The sequence below is a fragment of the Neomonachus schauinslandi genome, chromosome 14 (genome assembly GCF_002201575.2).
Source record: "Neomonachus schauinslandi chromosome 14, ASM220157v2, whole genome shotgun sequence".
Classification (NCBI taxonomy): Eukaryota; Metazoa; Chordata; class Mammalia; order Carnivora; family Phocidae; genus Neomonachus; species Neomonachus schauinslandi.
The window spans coordinates 75,293,133-75,303,484 of NC_058416.1; the positions used below are offsets into that span (position 1 = coordinate 75,293,133).

Genomic DNA, 10,352 nt, shown 5'->3' on the forward strand with positions numbered 1-10,352 from the left:
TTTTTTTTAAAGATTTTATTTATTTATTTGACAGAGAGAGACACAGTGAGAGAGGGAACACAAGCAGGGGGAGTGGGAGAGGGAGAAGCAGGCTTCCTGCCGAGCAGGGAGCCCGATGCGGGGCTCGATCCCAGGACCCCGGGATCATGACCTGAGCCGAAGGCAGCCGATTAACGCCTGAGCCACCCAGGCGCCCCCTCGGTGTGTTCTTAGAACAAACCTACATGGTCATAGTATCTCCGCTTTACATTCCGGGAAAGTGAGGTCCAAGATGTCGGTAACTTGCTGAAGGCTGCACAGCTAGTAAGCGGCAGAGCTGGGGTTTGAACGTGGGTCTTTCTGGCTTCCGGACCTGGGCTTGTAACCACTGTGCTTGCTGATCTCGTTTTTTGTTGTTGTTGTTGTTTTTGGCCCTGACAGCAGCACGCACTGATCCCGGGACCTGGGACTGGGTGGGTGCTGGCTGCGGGTGGGGCAGGGGCACGCTCAGTCAGCATTTCTAATCAGCCTCCAGGGGGATGGCATGCCGCTGGTCTGCAGGGGGGCCCTGGATGGGCTTGGCTTGTGGTGGGGACTCGGTCCCCAGGTGGAGGGAGGTAGTGGGAGAAGCTCCAGGGTGAGTGTCCCTGTGGTCCCGCATCCCTGGGTTCACACTCCTCTTCAGTAGTCGCACTGCGGTGCCCTGCAGGTAGGTGTCTCCATCGCCTGAGCCTGCATGCCCGTTTGTAGCATGTACTTGACACCTGCCTCGAGGGGTGGGTGTGCAGATGAAACAGTGCCTAGCCTGGAACCCAGCGCCAGCACGCCCTCAGTAGACCGGGTGGGCGGCTCTTACCACTGAGTGTGTTCTTTACCTTGAGGGAGGGAGCCAGGAGCTTCTGGTAGCCAGGCTTCCTGTACCCCCGCCCCTCCCACCCCTGCCCGGCTGCACCCCGAGGCCTCCTCTGATCTCCCCTCTGAAGAGCACAACTACACAGTTGCCCAACTGAAAGCCATTTCACCAACACTTTTATTTTCAGTTGCGAGGATCCAAGCCACATACAAAGCCTGCCTAGAAAGGAGAGTGTATGTGAAAAAAAGACAAGCAGGTAAGAATGACACAGAATCCTGCCCGTTTGCAAAGAGCCAGAGTTCTGTCTCTCTCACCCGTGTGGCACCTAGAGGCACAGTCTCCTTTGTGGCTTTTCTCCCCCTGCCTGTCCTTGGAACCCGGGTGTGGCTCGTCTTTATTCTGTGGACCCGAGATTGTAACCCAGTGGCCCGTATTGGGTCCCACAGATGTGGCTTATTTCATCCACAGCATGTGCACGTTTAAAGAATAATTTTTTTAAAGGGGTACTAACCCTGCAAGTACCCGGGAACCTGTCCCCTGTGGCACTCCAGTCCCTTCTCCACCCCGCACCCACGTCACTCTTCTGAATTTTGCCTTTATCCTTCCCTTTTCTTGATAATTTTACCATCTATGGATGCATCACTGAACGATATATTTAGTGGCTGGCATGTTTTGAACTTCGTAAAATTATACCATTTGTATTTTTAGGGACATTTTTGTTCCCGAAATTCAACCAGTTGGCCATGTGCAGATTTGGTCGTTTAGTTTCGTAGCTGCCCAGGATCGCACGAGTTCAGACATTAGCAAACTTTTTCTTCAAGGCCAGATGATCCTTGAGACTTGTGGGTCATCTGGCCCCTCACGGCTTCTCAACGCTGACGTTGTAGCGGGAAGGAACTTTAGGCAATACATAAATAAATGGGCAGAGTCCTGTTGCAATAAAACTTTATTGACAAAAACAGATGGCCGGCCTGAGGGCCATAGTTTGCCAACCACCGTGCTGTATGAGTATACCACAATCCAGCCGTTCTGTTGATGGACATGTGGGTTTTTGCAGCTATTTGTTTTTGGAACAGAAACAGTGCTGCTATGATAAGGAATAAAACCATTTTTTTTTAAAAAGATTTTATTCATCCATTTATTTGAGACAGGGAGAGAGAGAATCTCAAGCAGACTCCGCGCTGAGCACAGAGCCTGATGCAGGGCTCGATCCTACAACCCATGAGATCACAACCTGAGCTGAAGCCAAGAGTCGGACGCTTAACCGACTGAGCCCGCCAGGTGCCCCAGAAAACATTTTTTTTTAAAAACTGGAATACTGAACGAAATATGAAAAGCATTAAAAATTGGGAAACAAGCCAGAAATCTGTGTGTCCCAATTGATGTGTGTCAATTTTTAAGTGTAGACAACTAAAGCATACACGGATGAGACCAGCCAAATGCAGCCCCACGACTAACGTGTGCCCCTCGAGACGACCTGGGGAAACTCTGACCCCCTCACACAATTTCAGGGCTCTTCTTGAAGCCTCCCACAGCATCGCCGGGATTCCTCGGTTGCCCTGGTTCGGTGGCCTGAGCACCCCCAGATAGGAACTTGCTACACTCAGACACTTAGCAACCCCGGGGAGGGGGGTGTTGGCTGAGAGTGCGGAGGTGGGCGTCTGGATGTCTGGGGGAGGGGGTGAGCGGTTCTAAGAAAGCCTTTTGTATGTAAATGTGATGGTGCCATCTTCTAATGCTAGCAGTGAACTCTTTCAGCCATCAGACTGGAAGCGCACTGGCGTGGGGCCCTGGCTCGGAAGGCGGCCAGAAGGAGAAAGTGGGCTGTGCGGACCGTGAGGAAGTGAGTTCTCTGCAGAAGGTGATCGCGGCCTTGGTTGAGTTCTTCGGCTTTGTGCAGAAAGCTAAGCTTCCGTCCAGGATGTCAGGCCTTAGGGAGTCCGCTCCATGGCTTTCCTCCAAGCTCCCTAATCTGACGGTGATCACAATTCACTATGCTCGTTAGTTTCTCTTAGTTCAGAAGTCTCAAAGTCGGCTGCCTTCTGATGCCAGTTGCTGTTAGCAACTAATTCAAACTGCTCAAAACAAACAAAAAAAATGGTGTGGGTGAAATAGAACCTATCTTTGGGGCAGACTTGACCCATGGGCTACGTGACTGTCGCCCTGCGTGGGGACCAAAGCAATCTCTACCGTTTTGGCCTCCTTTGAAATCAAACGGGTGGAGAGAGTCCCAGTGCAGAAATGGGCCAGAAAGCTAACAAAACGCTTGCCTTTTCAGGTTCATAAAGGGATTCATCAACCGCAACCAACCCCTCTGCCCCGACAATGAGGAGTTCATCGTGTTCATGCGGAAGAATTACATCTTGAATCTTCGGTATCATGTCCCAAAGAATGTCTTGGACAAGAGCTGGCTGAGGCCTCCTGGCATCTTGGAAAATGTGAGGACCGAACGGCGACTCCTGTTGCAAGTGACTCGGGCGTTGGCGGGGCTCAGCTTTTTTGTGTGTCTTTGTGCAGCTTCCCTTGGCTGGAAAGGGTTGCCCTTAGTAAAGCACTTCTTTGCAAGGCTGTTACACAAGAAATGTCACTCCTCTAAATTCATACTCTAAAGCCAACAGAGGTCTGTTTGCACAGAGCACTTGTCAGTAGTTCCTATCCTGATGTAGCCTTCCCGATGGCTTTTTATGACTGTCACCTGGAAAAGTGTTTCTCAAAAGACGGTTCCGAGGGCCTTGTGTCTAGAGCACAGTGGGGGCCACTGTAAGATCCTGGGTCCCAGCCTGGGTCTACGGAGGATCTTTAAGAGTCCTTTTCCTTTTTGCCAGGTCCTCGGATGATTCAAACACATTCAAGTTTAAGAACCAGTGGTTTAGCAACGGTGAAAAAGTAGTGCAAGATTGGCGGACGAGCTGCCTTCTTGGAGTTTAAAATACTAATGCAGTACTTTAATTTTTTTATATAAAAATTTTTATTTACTTGTTTGACAGAGAGGCGGAGAGCGTGCACAAGCAGGGGGAGCGAGAGGGAGAGGGAGAAGCAGGCTCCCCGCCGAGCAGGGAGCCCGATGTGGGGTCGATCCCGGGCCCCTGGGATCACGACCTGAGCCGAAGGCAGACGCTCAACCGACTGAGCCCCCCGGGCGCCCCTAATGCTGTATTTTACATGAGACTGGATTCAACTGTGCTTTCAAAGCCTCTGTCTTGGTGGCCACAGCCAAGAACTGGGTGTGCACAAGGCGGGTGGGACAGAAGTGTGTTCTCCACACAGGCGTCGGACCTGCTCAGGAAAATGTGCACAAGGAACCTGGTCCGGAAGTACTGTTGCGGGATCACAGCCGAGAGGAAAGCGCTGGTAGGGATGGGGCGGGGGGGGCACACGGGCAGGTGGCCAGGTGGGGGAGGGGCCGGGGCTGGTCTTACCTGGGAGGCGAGGGTCGCACTGTTCCGTGCCTCGAACGTGTATTGAGGACTAAACACGCCTAGGCCACTTGGCACAGAGCCCTGGCTCCAGGGCAGCTGTTACAAATAATGCTGCTCGTATTGTTGCCATGGGAACAGGACCCAGATGGTCCCCTACGCTGCCCAGAATGCAGGACGCCTTCTCTGCTGCGGGGTTTGGTTTATACTTATCTGCAGGTCGGCAGACTTTCTCTGTAAAGCACTAGAGTAGTATCTTGGGGTCTGCGGGCCACATGATCGCTGTTAGAATCACTCCACTCTGCCAGCAGAGCATGACAAGCTGCCAGGGACAACATATAAACGGAGGGCAGAGCCGTGCTGCCAAAAACGAACAACAAAGCCCAAAAACTTACCCAAAAAAGTGGGCAGCAGGCTGGATTTGGCCCTCGGGTTGTAGTTTTCAGATCTCTGACCTCGAAGAAAGGAACTGCTCTCTGAAATTCTGAAAATTCCACTTCTGGGAGGAGCATGCAGTAGACCAGCCTTAAGTGTCAGCTCCGGTCTCTGCTGGTATAATTTTTAGGGCATTTTGGCCAAAGCCTGGAACCTGTTATGATTTCTGTGCCAAAGGAGGATGAGGCCACTACAGCTTATCAAGGAAAGTAAGCTGTCCTGTGGACCTAAGGGGCCTCTGTGCCAAGGATCCTCGTGGCTACCACTTTGTACTTCCAATTCTGTATTACCAGATGCAGCAAAAGGTGGTTACAAGTGAGCTCTTCAGGGGAAAGAAAGAAGGTTATGCAGAAGTCTTAAGCCAGCCCTTTGCCAACAGTCGGATCGGCAAGTACATTTTTCCATCTGTGCACCCGCTTCTATTTTAAGAGTTGAAAGAAGGTGCCTGACTCCGTAGCATGTCCTGACCGTAGCTGAGATCTTGGGTCACAGAGGGGCGTAAACCCAGCAGATACCAGTGGCTTTTGGCACCAACATGGTATTTAGTGACGATTGCTGTGCTCTGGTTCCCTCCCCAGATGAAGGAGACATTAATCCCAAAGTGCTTCAACTCATTAGCAATGAGAAAATCCAGGTAAGGAAACGTGGGTCCTTGGGTAAAACAGGATTCCCTTAACAAGGTCTGCTTTCTGTATGAAGAGTGTCTGGAAGGACTGTTGAAATGCAGGGGTGCATGTGGGTGGGCCGGGCTCTTGACTGTCATGCTCTGGGTATTAACGAAGACTGGGGCCCACGTGACCACTAGGTACCTATTGCTGTTCTTACGGTCCTTATCTGTCACCCTAGAAACTGGGTTCGGTTTTCTTTCTTTTTAAAAAGATTTTATTTATTTGAGAGAACACGAGCAGGGGGGAGGGGGAGAGGGAGAGGAAGAAGCAGACTCCCCGCCAAGCAGGGAGCCCGATGCAGGACTCGATCCCAGGACCCCGGGATCATGACCTGAGCCGAAGGCAGATGCTTCACCGACTCAGCCACCCAGGCACCCCATGGGTTTGGTTTTCTATGAAATTGAGCGAAATGCAGCTGAACACCCCCTATTAGAAGTGGTGTGGCAGGGTGCCAACACGGGCTTCGTAACTTAGCTGAGCGCCATCTGGGCAGGTTCCTTAAGCTCTTGCTGCCTCTGTCCTTCTGTGAGTGGGGATGGTGGGGGTCTTGAGAGGCCGGAGGCCGAAGCAGTCGATGGTGGGAAGCGCTGTATGGTAATACCAGTTTATCTGAGCCTCTCTCTGTTTGAGTGCTTGAAGTAACTGGTCTTAGCAGTCTGGGGTAACAAGGAACTCCGTACTCCACCCTGTCCCCCCACGGGGTCACCTTGCTCTCCTTGCAGTATGGTATCCCGGTCATTAAATATGACAGGAAAGGCTTCAAGGCCCGGCAGCGCCAACTCCTCCTGACTCAGAAAGCGGCTTACGTGGTGGAGCTTGCCAAAATCAAGCAGAAAATAGAATACTCAACACTCAAAGGTAAGAAGCAGGCTGTCTTCAGACCATTCACGGGGCGGACGTAGCTCCCGGGGAACACCCGTGAGGAAGGCGCCCTCTACTAGAAGACAGAGTGTAGGGTGCCCAGAAAGCCTGGGGCTGCCTGGGCCTGGCCTAGGCCTCTTTTTTCTGGCATAAATGAAAGCGGCCGCCCCTTCTCCCAGGTTGGACAACAGTCACCTTCTCCGATGACCTGTGTTTTATTCCGAGCGCAGCCCTTCACAGCCTCCTAGCATGCTGACTGCTGGGGTGTGCCCTTCCTCCGCCTCTTTTTTCTGCATGAATGTCAAGTTGTCCAGTTCCTGGTCCCTAACTCTGGGGTCTGTCCTAAGGTGTCTCTACTAGCAGCCTCAGTGATGGCATCTTGGTCATTCACGTCTCGCCGGAGGACCACAAACAAAAGGTAAGTGATGGCCACCTGTGCCTGCCGGAGGAGGGAGACCCTGCCATGCTACTGAGCTGCCCGCTGGGAAGCCTCCGTCCAGAAGAGTAATTTTCTTTGAGGCCCTGGCCTCTGAAACTGCCACGTCCTCTCCTCGTCAGGGGGATACCGTCTTACAGTGTGAGCACGTCTTCGAAGCAGTCACGAAGCTCGTCATGCTGCTCAAGAGGGGGAACGTGGTGAATGTCGCTCAGGGAAGGTAGGGGCTTTCTTCGGCGATCGCCCATTCACCAAGGCAGCCGGGGGCTTGCGGCCCAGTTCTCCCAGGAGGGCCTGCCGTCCCTGGGAGGAAGCTGTCAGCCAGGGAAAGGTGGCCCTCTGGGCCAGGGCAGGTGACAGCCACACCTTTCGCTGGTTGAGGCCTATTGTCTGAGCACCATGGGCCGCAGCTTGGCAGGCTGCTTACCACGCTGATGAGAGGACAGCGGTAACATTTCTTTAGGATGTAGAGGAAAAAGAATTGGCACAGAGGGTGCTCTTACTCGAGTCTCTCATCTCTGAAGGAGGGGCCATGTTTTCAGTTTCACGGGCACAAGGTGGCTGAGCAGTGGGCCCCGTGTCAGCTGCTGGTCAGGGATGGTGTGGGGGTTCCTGGGGCTGAATCCCGGAGGCTCCCGGACCCCCATACAAGCAGCCTGCCTCCCTCCCTGCTCCCGCTGCTCCTAGTGGGTCTCAAGCCACTGTAGGCAAATTCCTATGTGCAAGAGGGAGAGAGAGTGGGGAGCACTCCCCTGAGGGGGAGACCTGGCCACCCCGTGAGCGTTTCAGCAGGACCATACGTAGGTGGTTCTTCAGATGGCAGACTGGCCCCCTGAAAAACTGAATATGCTAAGTTGATTTGAGAACAGCCACAGAAACGTGGGGTAAGTTTCCCAGTTGTGGCAATGGTTATCTTTTGAGGACTCAAATGTGCACTAAAACTCTGTAATAATACAAACGGGAATTTGATCTCGAAGCTAGTAAAGTCTCGTAAGTGAATTTCTTTTGTAGACAGAAGGTGAAAAATAGAACGTCAGTAATTGATTACTTGGTGTGTTTTCAGTTTACAGTTTTGTATCAGTCCTGGAAAAAAAGGCACAATAGTTTTCAACACAGGACCGGAAGAACTAATCTATAAAGATAAAAACGGCCAGTTAACAGTGGTGAGTGGCTGTGGCGGGAGGGGAGTTTTCCTGAGAATATAGATGAAAATGTGACCATTTTCAACCCTCCTCTAGACTTTTCACGTCTCCCTCTATTCCCGATTCTACGTCAAAACAACAGGAAGGTATTGATGCCAAAGACACACATTCACACACGGGAATGAGAGGGTTTTGAAGAAAGCAAATTTACCTCCCATTTCTAGTGGTTAGTGAACAGGACGGTGACGTTAAATATCTCCTCGGCCCGAAGCCAATTTTGCACTGGAGGGCCAAGGCCTAAGGCTCTCCCAGCGAGCTTCCGAACATACCTGGTCCGGAGTCTCGGCCCTGGACGCTGTGCTGTGACTGGCGGGCGTGTGGCCTGGGCTTTGCAATGGGAGCCGTGTCAGGTCCAAAGAGCAGAGCTGACCGCTGTCTGGTGCAGTCCAGGCTGGGTGCTCGGTGCTTTGTCCTCCCTGCCAGTCCCACTGTGCTGGGCCGGGCATCCCACAGCTCTCACTGGCCATGTAGTACACCGGGCTTAGTTTGATCCCATTTTGCTAGGAAATGACAGATTAAAACCTGAAGGGGCTGAATCTCTCAGATGTATTTTGTAGGTGCACCCAGTTTTATCTGATACAAACGAATGAGCAGTCTGCCAATAATGGGGTGTCTCATACATACTTCCATTTGCATCCCCTTAACTGTGAAACTGTTTTTGTGGGTGTAAATAGGATCCCAAAGGCTTTCATAACACAATTGCCCCTGAACTCCTTCAGGGAGAAGATAAAATCTTGAAGTATCATTTCAGATGTAACCTATCAGGTGTCTTTTCAGTTTATATGCTGTCTTAGGGGGGTATAACCTTTAAGAATGATTTTGTCTTGGGAGTCACACGGCTTGTCTGCCTGACTGGCTAGAGCTGAAAATGCTAAGCAGCCTCAATGAGTCCTTTTGTAAATGCCCTTTGTCTCGGCGGCAGGTGGGGCTGGCTTCTAGAAGCTTGTCCGCACCGCTGCTGGGTCATGAAGGGTCTCTAACTCCCAAGGTGTCGGTCTGCACGAAGTCCTCTTGACCTCGCCCATGGCCACCTCTGTTCCGGCTGAGGAAAGCACCGAGGAAGCGGGAGGCTGTCCAAGGAGCTACACCTTCAAGGCAAGAAGTCCCAGCAGCTCTAGGCCAAGGAGCACCTCTGAAGAAACTGAGTGGCATCTGCCCCTCTCCCGGTTCTCAGCAGCACTGGGGCACTAAAGGAAAAGGTCCTCTTCAGGGGCCCAAACTCAAGTCACCTGTGGGGATGGGTTTCAATGTCCCTACCTGGTCCTTCCCTCAATGGGTACTTGAACATGTCATTATAGGGTGGGCAACAGATCCTCTACCTTTGTCAAGCTGCCCCTGAGGAACAATTTGATAAAGCTGCAAATTTTGAATTTTGCTTTAACTAAATGGAACTTAGGTGCTTTGGGTTCCAGATGGGGAGCTGTAGCAGAAATGTTAAGGCCTTGGGTGTGTTTCTTTCTTGTCCCGGCCCCCCGCCTTCCCTTGTATTAAAGCAGCAGCAACCCCAGCTGATTCACTCTGCTTTCCACCTAAGACTTCCTTACAGTGTTTACTAGAACAATGACCCCCGCCGTCCCCAGAGACTTCAAGGTGATAAAAGCACAATGACTGGAGGATAGAGGCCTTGCTCTCTCTGTGAACCACCCCCCTCGCGCTGGCTGGATCGTGCTGGGTGTTTCTGAAGAGACCCAGAAAACATTTAAACAGAGGCATTACGTAACTTTTATTTTACACAAATGCTTGTACAACAGTCACTACTTCTAACGTTTATAGCATTTTTTTCATAGCACGAAAAGCAAGCTTAGGGACACAGGTGTGCCACAGGCCCGCTGGGTAGGGCAGGCGAGCCCACCTACGCGGAGCGCGGGCTTCCTGCACCTCGGCCACGCTGCTCATGTGCTACCTACCGGAAGGGGGGGGAGGGGGCAACAGAAGAGGCTACTCCAGGATTGTCTCGGGCACAGGCCCCCAGTCACCACAAAGGACTTCTTTGAAAAAAGCTGTTCTACTTCAACTGTAAGCGCTTACAGTGTAATAAAACTTAACTCTTTACCAAATCTTAGGCCAGTGTTTTACTTAGATGGTTCTTAAGTATAAATATGGACCTTTGTTTGCCCTTCATGCTAGCATAAAAATCGGTTCCTTGTGCAATACGTTTGCTAGCAGAGCTTGGACCGGCCACCACTTGCTGTCCGCCCCCAGCTGTGCAGCTAACCGTTCACCACGGGATGTTTCGGGACCCTGTTCAGATCCCAGGAAAGCAAAGACTCAAAACGACAAGTGTAGAGACTGCCAGAAACATTAGCTCATACGGTGTAGAAGCCCGAACGACTCCGATTGTTCCACAAACTTACTCTCCACAGAAAGATTTAAAAAACAATTCATATGATGGCTTTTCCATTCCTACAGAAAACATCACAACTGACATTCACTTTAACTTTCTAAAAAAGTTCAACCCAAACGTCAGGGTTGGTGTTTAAAACTAAAACGGTATATAAAATA

At 51.5% G+C, this 10,352-nt stretch overlaps 1 protein-coding gene across 1 annotated transcript in view; it reads left to right on the plus strand.

Annotated features, from left to right (window-relative positions):
* Positions 1–10,064, plus strand: part of MYO1H (myosin IH) — a 46,438-nt gene extending 36,374 nt beyond the window's left edge. The window contains exons 21-31 of the mRNA XM_021703469.2: positions 1,020–1,088; positions 2,591–2,675; positions 3,111–3,270; positions 4,100–4,183; positions 4,977–5,070; positions 5,262–5,317; positions 6,074–6,209; positions 6,560–6,630; positions 6,771–6,868; positions 7,712–7,811; positions 10,053–10,064. Of these exons, the coding sequence (XP_021559144.1) occupies positions 1,020–1,088; positions 2,591–2,675; positions 3,111–3,270; positions 4,100–4,183; positions 4,977–5,070; positions 5,262–5,317; positions 6,074–6,209; positions 6,560–6,630; positions 6,771–6,868; positions 7,712–7,811; positions 10,053–10,064 (965 nt within the window). The remainder of the gene's footprint in view (positions 1–1,019; positions 1,089–2,590; positions 2,676–3,110; positions 3,271–4,099; positions 4,184–4,976; positions 5,071–5,261; positions 5,318–6,073; positions 6,210–6,559; positions 6,631–6,770; positions 6,869–7,711; positions 7,812–10,052) is intronic.
* The last annotated feature ends 288 nt before the right edge of the window (positions 10,065–10,352 follow it).